The following is a 15,061-nucleotide window of genomic DNA, read 5'->3' as shown; positions in this document are numbered from 1 at the left end:
CTGCGGACGACATAGAAGGCACATGTGGACATATGAGCCTTGCTTTACGGCCAACCGTGCCATTAAAGACTTGTGCGCTGTGTTGAATGGGCAGCAGCGTTGCGCTGGATTGGTCAGGAAGGAAAAGGCTATCAAGTTACTAAGGATATTTCTGGAGAAGCACATCATCGAAGATATACACGGGAGATGGGAAAAGGCGAACATATCAGCTGGGCGAATGTCACACAGGTATAACTAGCTTACGCAATCTCGAATTTGAGATTGCGGAAAGTATTTCTAAATGTATTTTAACACTTCGTAGAGTTCCGAAGAAAGACCAATGCCAGAACGCATCCAAATCTATTACGAATGCTTCCGTGTGTGCTACCTCGTCACGAGCTGTATCGCTAAAACTTGAGCGCAAACGAAGAGAGTGAATTTCGTTATTCCGCAACGAAGATCAGGAATCGCGTTGAATATTAAAACGTGGAAGAATCAAATTCGGGTAAATTGTTATGGTCTATATCGCAGCAGGTAAAGGAATTCCCCAAACAGCATTCCTACTGTGGTATGGTCAAAGTGCAAATACTTCGTAGTGCACGGAATGCTGTTTCTATATCACTATATGGTTTTGCTATTGTTGATACGTTGCTGAAACGATCTTTCACATTTTATTCTACAGCTTTTCACGCGGATTATTAGTCAGGCTATCGTATCAAAATGAATACCGAAGGTTTTACAGTAGCCTACTTGCGATGCCTTATTTAGTTACATTTTATGAATCGCGATATCACTGACATATGTTGTGTTTGCTTGTGTGTGTGGTATCATGAAAGTTATGCATTCACTTTTCCATTACATTTGTAGAGAGCAAGAGGAGCAGTAAGAACCCCGCCGAAGACGTTGAGATATTTGGCAATACGAAACTATGGTGTATTTGAAAGTCCTCCATATCCAGTCGCATAGTCATTATGATGACCGCAGTGAGAGATTTGTATGCTGAAAGATGCCAGCAATCATCAGTTCTCAATCTCACTTTTATATAAGCCTACTTGCGCCACGTTACGTCAAATATCGTTGAACTCTGTGACCCAATTTTATATTCCGTCGCCCTGTTCTTTATATAGGATACTGTTTTGTTACTATTTGATCACTTCATCGTTTTCTCAGTAGTGCTTGCCAATTAAACAAATACAGTGATGTATGCGATGCTTTCGACTCTAATTATATTGTTGAACCTGCCTGGACTACTAAATACGCAGTGCTGGGATCGATGATGGATCGGCGATTCTGTATAAATCAATATATCCATGTCAACCGAGCGCATCGTACATTGCAGGAGTTCATGACGTACATTGGACCTATTACACCTAAAAAGAAAGCGTAGACTGATCATACTCAGTTCCGAGTGCATTATTGGACTTCGCAATGCAGCTGCTTACTGTGTTATGGACTAGATCATGCAATATAAAAGTATTTGATAGAATGTAGGTAATCCGAACTATTGATTACTGCGATTACACATGCGCCTAGCATAATTGCATATAACTAGGGCGCTTTTTTGACATGTCAAAATAAACTAAAATTTAGTCAAATTTGTCATATTTTGTTAGGTAAAAAAAATTGTCACAATTGTTTACAAAGTTTACAACCGGTATTTCGTTTGTATCGCAGATGTCACGTAATCACGTATTACGCGTCGAGTCGAGTCGAGTATTCGAGTATCACTCATTATGACGTTACAACAGAATGTACTCTGTCAAAGTTCCAGTATGTACCTTTTATGCCACCACAAAGAACATAATGCCCGTTATCCGTCACATTAAAGATACTTTGATATTTTTTCGGCCTTTCCGATTTCATTGTACTTCTTGACAATGTCGTGGGATGATCATGACTTGTGTGAAATGTGTTATTTCCAGTAACGTTCGTAGCTTTGTACTATGTCTGGAATGCTGCGACACTGCCAATCAAGGTTTCAAAGCTTTCTCAGTGAAAAATAGTATCAAAACTACAATTCTCGTTAGTAAATTAACTTTCAGTTGCGAGGAGCGTATAATTTCAGTACTCGAAAAAATCGTCTTTTACTACTCGACTCGAATCATTAAAATTAATACTCGATTCAGATTCGAGTACTCGAATCATTGTGCCCAGCCCTATTCGTGAGGTACCATTAGGTCTGGAAACATGTTCGATTTGACTTAAAGTTCAAGACGTGTCATTTGACGGCATGCGAGCGACGAGTACAGAACAGCTACTAGCTGACTCGCTAAACAGCTCAGTTTGCGCGATCATTAGTTTTCGATTCATTCATTTTGTGCTGCACCGTAACTACCCCCCCCCCCCAACCGTCCCATTGAAGAGGAGCCGAGCTTGAAAAGAGCCCAAAATTATTTTGCCAATGAACATAGGTCATAGCGTATTTTTTTATTCTTTTTCCAACATTTTTCAATTTCTTTTCGCGATTTAGTGCCACTAAATATATTGCTTAGGTGCCTTTCCCCGAGAAACACGCATGATTTATAAAGAAAGGCATTTCGGCGTTATCCATTTTCGCGCCACGACTTACCAACACATAATGAAGTTAAAGCTAACATGGGACTCCGAAAGGTGTGCCAAAATTCGGCAGCGAGAAAACCGATTCAATCATGAATGATCGAAAAGTTTCGCTATTGGCGCGATTAAGCTACATAAACTCTCTGCTTACTCTGATCGAAATTAATCACTATTAAATGTGAATATGCTCTGCAACATTTGCCATTTTATTGATATTACTGTTTGCAGGGTTGATTTTTGAGGTTTTATGGTTTGCAATTGATAATTTTTTAATATTTTTAATATATCTCGGAAGTTCTTGGGGACTTACAAATGGTAGCGTTTTTGATGGGTATACAAGGAGGGCTTCACCAAGTATCCTTGGCACCTTTGTCTTTGGGATAGTAGGGCTACCACAGAACACTACAAAAAGCAAATATGGCCAAAACGAAATGAAATTTGTTGTTGGAGAAAAAACGTACAGCAAACTCGGTTGATTAACCCAAACAAAGTGCTTATGTCTCCCCTTCACATAAAACTTGGCCTTATAAAGCAATCTGTGAATACATAGGATAAAGGTGGTGACACATTCCAGTTTAGCTAGAACTAGTTCCCTGAACTATCAGAAGCTAAAGTAGAAGTGTATGTATTTATTGGCCTACAAATTAAAAATATTCTCAAGTCGAATGATTTTATCCAAATGCTTAATGATGTTGAAAAGAAGGCTTGGGATAGCTTTGCAGATGTGGTGAATGGGTTCCTGGGCAATAACATGGAAAATAACTATGCCGAACTCGTTGCCAATTTGTTAAAGTCGTATGGAAACATGGAGTGCAGAATGTATGTGAAACTACATATGCTTGATGCTCACTTGGACGAGTTCAAAGATAATATGGGAGCTTATTTAGAATAACAAGGGGAGCGATTGCATCTAGACATAAAACATTTTGAGATGAGATACCAAGGGAAATATAATGAAAGCATGATGTCAGATTATGTCGGCTCCTTAATGCGGGAAAGTAGAGATCTAGAGTATGAAAGAAAATCCAGCAAGACATCCCACATTTAATCATTTCATACTCGAACTGTTTGAGCCTGAAATATTTATTTAGTTTTGCATTTAACATTGATTCGGATACAGTTAATACAGTTATGTGCAAATTCCCATGTACCATGTACCAGCGATAAAAGACAGTTTGGTAAATATCAATTTCCTATATGATATATCAGTATAACCATGCACAATATTGCACATACTAACAAATTCAAAAAATCACTCTCTCAACCGCAAAATCAAAGTTTGGAATGAACTATATTGATTTTTGGAGGTTTCTAGGTGTGAGTGATCAGGAAATATCAATTAAAACCCGGGAACAAAAATCGTGTTCCAAGGTGTAATTGGAAAAGTTTGGAAATATGAGTAACAAAAGTAGCTGTGGTGCGTAATCTAGAAATCACCATCCGAAAAGTGAATACGGCAAACTCTTTGTGAACATGAAGCGAACAAACATTTTCTTGGGATTGCTATAATACACTTCTTCCGCATGACAGGATCACTTGGAATGCTATAGCACGAAACAAAAGGGCTGCCTTCTGATTCATCTTTTGCCTTTCTTTAACCAGTTCTGCATCTAGGAACATACTATTGATGGCCCCTTTTTATACCGAAGCACAGAGGTCTCAAACACGCGGCCCCGGAGAACATTTTGTGCGACCCGCGATGGCATTTTGGAATTTTAAGTATTCGACAATATATTCTAGTGCTACTCATCTAGTTTAGATACAAGAACTTAAAGTATACCGTATCAAGCGTGAGTTGGCCTACAATAGTTAATTACATTTTCACGATGTTCACGAATGCCTGTCTGCCAGGTCCCGTTATATAAGGCCTACTTGGAAATTATACATTGATTATCCCTACTATTGCTGCTGCAGCCCGCGGCGTCATCAACAACTAGGAAATTGGCCAGCGAGCACATTTGAGTTTGAGACCTCTGCATAGCATTTACAGTGCTACAATAAAATGTTGCAATGAACATTATCAGCGTCATTGCCCGAAATTACAGCATGTACGACTTCCCTGGTGATACCTGATCTAAAATGGCACGAAAATTAAACATATTAACTTCACAAACCTACACCTAGGTAGTGTGAATCGTACGTGCATCTATACCAGGGGTGGGCAAAGTTTTGAGCTCGCGGGCCGCATTCAACATCTAAATCCATTCGCGGGCCGCAGCAAAACGCAATATTGGTATTTGATCACATAGCGAGGACATGGAGATAATATATAGGCTTAAAACCAAACATTGCTTCGATGATATCGTACACGCGTCAGAAACAGTGGGGAGATTTCATAGGCTGGTCAAACTCAATAACCAATGTGTCAAAATTGTAGATATGAAAATCGATTGTCCCTATTCTTAGAACAGGATAGAAATTTGAAAATGTGAGCAGCTAACTGCTCATAGATTTACTAATTCCACTTTGGTTTAGTGCCAGGACACACAATGCTGACAGCATCATAACCATGTTAGCATCAAACCCGCTTCTAGTATGTGTAGATAAAATATAAATCCCCTAATTCTACGCATACAGACAACGAATCGGATAGTTCGATGGCATGAAAGATGACGACTCTGGATGAGAGATTTTTGAATATGAAATTCATACTAAACACAGAGCTATAACTGGGATTGGAGGTCAATCGCGCAGAGCGGGATTTTTTTTTTATTTGAGATCAGCTTCGCGGCCCCTTTCGGATGCTTTCACGCCCCCAAGAGGGCGAGCTTCTCAGTTTGAGAACCACTGCCTTAGAATTATCATGTGGCAATATACTAAGAAAAAGTTGCATCAATTCGATTTTTAGTAAGCATTTTATCAATATTTTTAATAAGTTTCTTCAGACTCTCGCGGGCCGCACAGATCGGTGTTGCGGGCCGCATGCGGCCCGCGGGCAGTAGTTTGCCCACTCCTGATCTATAGACTACGCAAAGCTACATCAAGATCCCGGAAATTCTACAACTTTCAGGCATGTCCTTCACTTCTGACGGTTGATCGTGTATGAATAGACCTGGTCACGCATGTAAACATTATCCAGTCCATATACAATTCAGACTGTCATTGAATTCGTATTGGCTACTCGATTAATCTAATTATTTGCGGATATATTATTTTCGACGTGGTCTGGTGCACAAGACCTTAGTAGTTAAGCACCATTAACCCCACATACAACAACAACATGTAAACAAAAGCGACAAAAGCTCACACCGATCGCGGAAATAATACAAAGAACAAGCAATTCCTTCGATTCTGAAAGCTGATCGCGTATATGCGTGAGCCGGCTTCGGCCACTGAGGATGACGTGACGCGCTTCGTGACCCATCCCGAATTTCTAGAAATCCGTGGGAAATGTGATCTGAACTCCCTCCGTAGTCGCGCGAAGCCCGAAAAATTTTTATATCAGAAAAAATTATTTCGTCGATAATATTGATTGTTTCATATAAAACTATCAAATATTTACGCACTCTTAGCCCACGCGATCAGGTCAAAGGATAGAGCTGACGGAAGGGGTGTATTTTAAAATTTTGGGCACAAAATGGATGATGATGCATCTTCTGGTTTTTATTAATCACTTTGTTGCATGTTGTTATTTTTTTACCTCCCATCAGGATTGTAAGCATAGTCGAAATATATATTGGAATCGGCCAAACGTACCAGAAAAAACATCATTCGTGAGACGCACACGATTCCTACTTGGTGTTTCTTTATGGGAATCATTATTTTCCTCTGCGGTTTGCATTTATACGGTGGGACTTATATTACACTAATATATTAAAGACGAAAAATCCAAGCCACCATGAATCAAGTTTAAAATTCCTCAAAGAAGGGTTGTAATGACTCGAGTCACGATTTTCTGATGACTCGACTTGACTCGAATCATTTTCTCAAAATACGGAAAGGACACGTCTTGACTCTGGTCAATTTGTGTATTGTCCCGACTTGGACTTCGGGTCATTGCGCATGACTCGGACCAAGTCAAATCACTCGGGACTCAGACGGTCAATATTTACATTTCATTGTAATTTGGAAGAATTGTGAAGTAACCACACTATTGGCATTTACTCTATTCATACTGGTACTTGAAAATGCGACCAGAAATTGCTAAAAGTGAGGAAAACTAGTCTATTATAAATGCGAAAAATTCGATATTACCAAACAGAGTTAAAAAACAGTTGGTGTAAAAAGACTTTTTCTGGAAACTGAACAGACAACACAATGACCTGGACTCGGTTCCTAATACCATGACTCGCACTTGACCCTTTGCTGGCTGACTTGACTCGGTGGTGAATTGGAAATGACTCGACTTGATTCGGGTCAAAATTACAAAATTGAGATCGACTTATCACTCGGAGCTTTGGGACTTGGTTACAGCCCTTGGTTGTTGTTATTGAGGTATTGATGGAGTGCGTCGACTACTATTGTCATTTGCACCAGATCAATTTTCAACATTTTTACTCCGTAGCTTTCGACGTGAAGCACGGTTCACTTCTAGGCTTTTATGAGTCACCGCTGACACGGATGACACGGGTGATACGACGAGGAGGAGCCTGGATAAACCTACAACCCTTGAATAGGAATTCTAGAGTCGACCTCGCTCGGACTCCAACCCACAACGCATTGGTGTTGCAGCCGCGGATTATACCACTGCAATATCTCGCCACTTGATTACAACCCTGCCTCAAAGACTTGGGAACCAATTCGTCAATTCGAATTGCATATTGGAAGTCACCAACACACGCTAATTTAAATATGTGTTGAGTGCCCCATAATAATTTTTTAACGTCAGGTAGGCCTCGTCTGGCCTGTCGAAATGAACAAGGATGCAACGTCTTTGAAATGCTAAATACTAATCAGGGCTCGATTTAACCGGACCACTATTTAGCGGGTATGGAGTATGGAAGATTCTCATTCCATACCATACCATACCATGCCCTGGCTAGGGCAAGCGATGAAAATGGCGTCTTATCCGACGGCGTAATTAGGCTACTACAGTACATCCTGTGCTTAGCGCCGACGCCAGTTTTCCAGCGGGGATCGCGATGGGTGAGTCTAGCGAAGTCAGTACTGATACGACTCCAACATGTTGTCGCTTTTTCACCATAATTAACCAATCCGATTCTGCAGAAATAGACGATTCGATCATGTTTGTACATTCTTCGGCATAGTAATATAGGTTATCAGCGGCGCATTGCACTTCGCACATAGCCTGTGAGATTGGTTTCCCATTCTCGAGGGTAATAACTTCCGCTAAACTTTCCTTTTTGGAAATCAATAAATCACACCGTTTCCGCAATATCGTCGCTCGTTCTCTGGCAGATGTACTTTTCCACAGTCCGAAAGCTGTGGATGCCGCAGACACTGCCGCGATTGCTATAATCTCGTCTCAGTCTGCCGCAAATCCCAAGGTGCTTTCATCGTATGGGTCGAGGACGGGATATTTGCTTAACGGAGCTAGCCATTCTCCGTCCACAAACGCTTTGTGGGATATAAAAGGAGACTTGTACGATAGCAATCACTTGATTCGTGACATACTAACAACGCTGTAATCGTTTCATATACAACACGTGTTACGCAAATTATGTTAGATCTATGCTTGTATAGAGTATCCGTTATATGCTGAAATGTCGGTAATTTCGTAGTCGTCTACTTGTTCATGGAAGCATTTGGCATATATATGGGCTTCCAGACATAACATGAGTTGTTACACTACAATGTAGGGATCATAATTATCTAACGTAAATGACAACAGCCGTTGAACTACTAAATAGACGACACTGGAAGATGAAGGATGCTACAGTTTATTAAATGTAGAATTTGATCAGTAAAATCTTGTTCGAATCATTCTTTTTATCATCAAGGGCTGGTCAAATAGCCATCGTTGATACTCAAGTATGTAAGTAAAATCGCGATTTCCAAGTGTGAAAAAGTACGCATTGTCAAGTAGATATGGAACTAGCCTAACATTATAGCCGCTTGTGTATGTAGTGCAAGTGGGTTCACGTACTGGAGTTCAGCGAAAAAGTGATAACATACTTCCTTACGCACCACCTCGGGTTATCGGACTATACGTAGACAACAATGTGTCCCGCCAAAATGACATCATTCCAATATGTCTGCGAATATTTCCAAGAGTCGGTTGTTGCCAAATGCATTTTATACTCAACATATCAATAGCGATGATTTTTTCATCCAATAATACAAACTTATAACGCCAACCCACACATTCAATTCGGATGGTTTATTTTAAGATATTGCGCTAGGAATTGCGTCGCTAAACCTAAAACCACAATAATCCTCGTCAAATATCACCTAATCAAGATTAATTGGTGCGATTGGTTGTAATGATCATAAATGACTATGCGCCAAGTAAAGGCAGGTCTCGAGAGCTATACATGAAACATTCCCCGCGAGAAGACTGATTAATTTACGCCAATCTGGTGTATTGATTTTTGCAGGACGAGTATATGAGTAAACGACATAGTTATTCTGTTCAATTTAATTTACCGCAGTTGATTAAAATTTCGTCAAATGGGGATTGGTAGCAGTTTCGAATTTGACAGCTGACGACGTGAATATCTCCATGTGTAAATGAGTGTAGTGAAAATTTCATCATAAATAACAAATTCCATTATTGTTGTGGATAGAAAACTTGCTGTGATAGGTATTGGCGTCAGTGTAGCATTACTACGTTTGCGCATGAATATACGTTATGTTATCCATTTCAGACAAAAATATGAAATCTCCCGATTTTCAGCATTGTATTATCATTCGGTATCCACCGACGTGTATGACCTCCAACATTTTGGTTGTTTTAAGTCACCACTTGCTCTGATCACCTGCTGACGAGGAACCTAGATCAGGCTTCGTCATTTAGGTAGGATATTTTGAGTCGACTCGAACGCATAACCCATCAGTGTTGTAGATGTGGATTTCACACTATCTCGCCTCATGAACACCGATAATTTTTTAAATTCATCGGGGTAATTAAAATCGAGGCACTCAGCACAAATCGTTGGATTTTTACAGATCATGATGCAGATAGGATATATACAATAATGAAAGTAGCTAGAATACATTTCAATTTGAAGGTATAACATTAGGGGAAACAACTAATTTTCGACCGAAAACAACGGATTTCCCGGTATACACAGGAACGTAAATGACGCACCCCAAATCGCTCAATTAAAGATGGCCCGAGGTCGAAGGGGGGGCCCAAAAATTTTGCGAATCAACATACATGATAGAGTTTTTGTTGAGATTTAGATTTTGAGATTTAGATTTAAACTTTTTCAAAGTTTATTCGCGCTACGCGACATTTGATGTTGTCAAATATCTTGATTATGGGGTATCTTCTCCCATGGAAAAAATAAGCATGATTTGTAGAAAGGGGCATTTCTGTGTTGACCATTACCGTGGCAAGGGGCTCCTAGATATATTTAGTTTCTGGTCATTTTAAATGCGACTTCGAGAACTGTGTCAGAACGATCGACAGCTAGAAATCTATGGCCATAAAGAACTGCCCTTATGCTAGCCGAAAACTTCGATATGAATACATATATGTTCAATAGCGGTCTTCACAAATGACTTTTTTCTCAAATCCTACAGTCTACTTAATAAAATTGTTAGGTTACCTAATTTAAGCCTACGCACCAAATTTGGTTCAATTCCAACCAGTAGCCGCATTACTACGGGGGAAGAAAGTTGCTATTTATTATATAAAAATAAATAACAAAAAATTTGAAAATTTTCTGATCCCCCAATGAAAGTGTTAGGTTGTCTATAGAAACGATCTTCACCAAATTTGGTTCAATTCAAACTAGTGGAAGCGGAGATATTGCCGTCGAAAAATTTGGATTATGAATAAAATAGTATTTATGATAAACTCCGCTACGATCACAGAATCTGTGAGCACAGGTGGCTGATGAATGTTTTTCTTCGAAGTTATAAGATGGAACTGTAATGTCTCATCATCAGCAGAATAGACATATTAAGCAGGGATGTGCTTTTTTGGACCGTTCCGTGGGGAAATGTGATCTGAACTCCCTCCGTAGTCGCGAAGCCCGAAAAAAATTTATATCAGAAAATTTATTTTGTCGATAATATTGATTGTTTAATATATAACTATCAAATATTTATCCATTCTTAGCCCAAGTGATCAGATCAAACGATAGAGCTGACGGAGGAGGTGTCTATAAAATTTCGGGCACAAAATGGAAGAGGATGCATATTCCGGTTTTTATTAATCACATTGTTGCATGTTGTCATTTTTTACCTCCCATCAGGATTGTAAGCCTAGTCAAAGTATATATTGGAATCGGCCAAACGTACGAGAAAAACCATCATTCGCACTTGGTGTTTCTATATGGGATTCATCATTTTCCTCTGCGGTTTGCATTTATACGGTGGGACTTATATTAAACTAATATACTAAAAACGAAAAATCCAAGCCGCCATGAATCAAGTTTAAAATCCCTCAAAGCAGGGTTTTAATGACCCCAGTCACGATTTTCTGCTGACTCGACTTGACTCGAGTCATTTTCTCAAAATACGGAAATGACTCGTCTCGACTCTAATCAATTTGTGTATTGACTAGACTTAGACTCGAGTTATTGCGCATGACTCGAACCAAGTCATATGACTCGAGACGCAGACGGTCAAGATCGACATTTTATTGTAATTTAGAAGAATTGTGAAGTAACCACACAATTGGCATTTCGTCTATTGATACTGGTACTTGAACATGCGACCAGAAATTGCTAAAAGTGAGGAAAATTAGTATATTATAAATGCGAACCATTCGATATTACCAAACAGAGTTAAAAAAAACAGTTGGTGTAGCAAGACTTTTTCTGGAAACTGAACAGACAACACAATGACTTGGACTCGAGTCCTAATATCATGACTCGGACATGACCCATTGCTGGCTGACTTGACTCGGTGGTGAACTGAAAATGACTCGAGTTGATTCGGTTCAAAATTACAAAAGCGTGAGATCGACTTATCACTCGGAGCTTTGGGACTTGGTTACAGCCCTTGTTTGTTTGTTTTTGAGGTATTGATGGAGTGCGTCGACTACTATTGTCATTTGCACCAGGTCAATTTTAACTCCGTAGCTTTCGACGTGAAGCACGGCTCACTTCTAAACCTGTATGAGTCACTGCTGACACACGGATGATATGGATGATATGATGACGAGGAGCCTGGATAAACCTCACACCCTTAGATAGGAATTCTAGAGTCGAGCTCGCCTGGACTCGAACCCACAACCCATTGGTGTAGCAGCCGCGGATTATACCACTACGCTATCTCGTCACTTGATCACAACCCTGCCTCAAAGACATGGTAAGCAATTCGTTAATTCGAAGTTCATAGTGAAAGTCACCAGCACACGTTAATTTAAATATGTGTTGAGTGCCCCATAATCAATGTTTAACGTCCTACGACTGCAGGTTGGCGTCCTCTGACCTGTCGAAATGACCAACACTGCAACGTCTTTGAAATGCTAAATACTAATCAGGGCTCGATGTAACCGGACCGGCATATAGCCCAGTGGTTCTCAAACGCGACCCTCTGGCCACGCCCCAGCAATGATGTACACTGGGCTATTTATGAACATCTCGCAGAAAGTACCAATTCAATATTTCTGAGCTCTTGTGGTGGTTTCCTGAAGAATCATTATAGACAGATATCGCAATCGGAATTCACAAAAGAAACCAATATGTCCATTACCAACGATTAAATAAGGAGAGACATTTGCTTATGATATCACAAAAGGATAACTTACAAGCTACATACCCATACCTACAGCCTGAACATAATGTATGCCATTGCACATCTGGTCATCATGTTCTGATGCATAAACTTGCATGTTCAAGGCGATAGCTAGTCATCGGTCAATTTTAATTCGGATCTGGTACACGCCTGTAGGCCTACACCCCATCTTAGTGGTACACCCTCATAAAATTTTGGTAACCTAGGGTGTATGATACAACCGGTTGAAGAGCCCTGGTATTGATGATTGCCGCTAAGAATATTCCGTCAATGGATATTCTAATGAATCTAATCAACCGTAAATAGCTTATGCGCCGCTTCTAAATCCTCCGACGCCGGTTCCTATATGCGCACGACCTGTCTAATCGCTGATCGTTGTCATTCGTAAATTCCAATGGTCCAACGTTTAATATTATCGATCAAAATGTAGAACCAATCCGAAATAAAATCATTGAGTCGCATCAAAAACACCAAACAAAAATGGTCGAGGAACGTTTTATACAACCGCGTCCGAAATAAGACGTGGCAAAGTATATTACTTATAATTAAATTTTGAAAATAAATCACCCGATTGAATTTCGATTATTACTGATTTGCGTAAACCAAATGAAAATCGACACCAATATATTGCTTCACTTGCGACGCTGAAAAGGAATTTTTTTCTTCCATTTTTTTTACTGAATACAAGACTATTTTGGTTTTCCACTCATAATGGTTAAGATTAGCTAATCCCACCGTGAATGAATAGAGCAAGCTCACGCATGAATCTTTTTATACGGAAATGCATCATCTAAAAAAAGTTATTAGCCTAAACAGCTACCGGCAATCGTCAATCATAAATTCGACTGTCACATGAAAATGTCTATACTGGTAATCAAAAAAACATCTATGATACGATATCAGACCTCGTAGTTGCTAGGTAGATGAAATGTAAAAGCTAACGAATTTTTCATTAATTTCCATGAATATTTTAAATATTATTTCTTCACGCTTTCGTGGACAGCACAAACAGTTGCCACACGACGTAGTTTCCTTACCTCCACATCAGAGGTACACAAATACATTTGGTCATGATTACTACACTGATCTGCTCAAATGAACATCAATAAAAGTATAGACACTGATCGTAAGCGATTTCAATCCTACACGCCTTAATATTTACAATCCAGTAGTATGGAAAACCGTATCTTAGAATTGTCAAAGCAAACTACATAGCCATATTATACATGACAGTTTGTATGCATACTAATACATACCAAAGTCGAAATACGTATACAAAGGAGTATTTTGCCATTGTAAGATGGCATTCCTGTAAAATATTTGGAATTTTCTCATTTGAAAGAAAGCTTCAAGAATTCGCGTTTCAGCTCAATCCATGTCTACGATGTCTCCTCTGTTTCCTTCAATCACGTTTAGTTCCAAGGCGTCAACTTGGGCTGAAGGTATTTCTGTAGAGGAACCTAATGACCAATATTTCTCTTAGCACAGGATTGATGATGTTACAAGTTAATATGCTGACCTCCATTCCTCCATTGACGGAACGATACTGCCAGCCATGTGAGAAATCTTCTTTTCCAGCTCATTATGCGATCAGGCATGTCGGAGTAAAGGAATGGATTCAAAGCGCTGTTTATCGGCAGAATAAGTAGTCCGGTAGGGAGATAGGCGTCCGGCGGGATATCGATTCCTGGAGTTATGTATCAAAAAATTGCATTACTTTAATCGAACCTTTTGTTCTCAAACTGTGGAACAGGTACCACTCGGTGAGAGCTTTTCAATGACGTGTTCTCCGTAATATCTAAAATTTATGCAAATGACACGATGAATTAGATCAGATTTACAATAATTTCACGTTGGTACGATTACGTCACAGCGGATATACAACAATGAAACCAACCCGAAAAAGTTCGAGAAACAATGAATAAGACATCATTTCCTCTCTTTCAAGCGTACTCAAAGCGGTCAACCAGTCGACTACTTCTATCATTACGACACCCCTATGTAACTACGATTTTCAAATTGCATGTTTGTCATTAGATTTTAGGTTAATATAGAAATCAATGAATTTTAATATCAATGCTTTCTTTTTCATACCGCTACGCTCTGTATCTATAATTTCCCATTTGCATGTGCTTCCAGTTTAGAACTAAACCTCAAAGAATTTCAACAAGCGGTTGTGACAGTTGAAGCAAATGAAGATCATGGAGAGTGGTACTTCTACATTATTGCATTCAACTCGTTATAGGTCCAGAATGAATATATCCTGTCAATAACGAGCAGAAACGACATATGTTCGATCACCTGCGGTACTGACATATTACCTCTTTATATAGTTAATATAGAGATTCCTGAACCAAGTTTGCTTGGATCGGATGCTTCCAATAGCATAAAAACTGCAACATTTGTGAAATCACTGTTTGAACTATGCATGTTATTCATATTACATAATTTTCATAATTCAACGTTATCCAATAGGAAAATTGTCCTGGTCACACTTTATTTATAGATTCAGGTAATTACTAGTTGACTGTCGGGCAACTAATTTGTATTTGGTTACTAGACCAATGGTTCTTAACCATGTCTCCAGCGCCCCCAGGGGCGATTTGGATTTTGAAGGGGCGGATACGCTCAGTGGGCGAAATGGCGGCGTTGGGCTCAGGAGGGGTATGGGGGCGTTGAATAAAATGGACTCGCGGTAGATGATATATATATA

General features: G+C 39.5%; 3 protein-coding genes across 4 annotated transcripts in view; 1 reads left to right on the top strand and 2 right to left on the bottom strand.

Annotated features, from left to right (window-relative positions):
- The window catches only part of LOC145434856 (uncharacterized), a 41,936-nt gene extending 40,445 nt beyond the window's left edge, over positions 1-1,491 (top strand). Inside the window, exon 3 of the mRNA XM_080312099.1 lies at positions 847-1,491. The gene's annotated coding sequence lies outside the window, so the exon portion shown is untranslated. The remainder of the gene's footprint in view (positions 1-846) is intronic.
- LOC145434851 (uncharacterized) overlaps positions 1-15,061 on the bottom strand; it is a 342,686-nt gene that overhangs the window by 104,564 nt on the left and 223,061 nt on the right. The window lies entirely within an intron of this gene.
- The window catches only part of LOC145434842 (G-protein coupled receptor GRL101-like), a 67,861-nt gene continuing 65,557 nt past the window's right edge, over positions 12,758-15,061 (bottom strand). The window contains exons 10-11 of one of the 2 annotated variants that reach the window (XM_080312076.1): positions 13,868-14,035; positions 12,758-13,808 (exon numbers count right to left, since the gene is read on the bottom strand). In XM_080312076.1, the coding sequence (XP_080168202.1) occupies positions 13,717-13,808; positions 13,868-14,035 (260 nt within the window). In that variant the 3' untranslated portion in view covers positions 12,758-13,716. The remainder of the gene's footprint in view (positions 13,809-13,867; positions 14,036-15,061) is intronic. The other variant, XM_080312075.1, reaches the window with a different exon arrangement.

Source organism: Botryllus schlosseri, chromosome 3 (genome assembly GCF_051294905.1).
Source record: "Botryllus schlosseri isolate E-star chromosome 3, Bs_hap1, whole genome shotgun sequence".
Lineage (NCBI taxonomy): Eukaryota > Metazoa > Chordata > Ascidiacea > Stolidobranchia > Styelidae > Botryllus > Botryllus schlosseri.
This window is presented reverse-complemented; position numbering and strand designations above follow the sequence as displayed.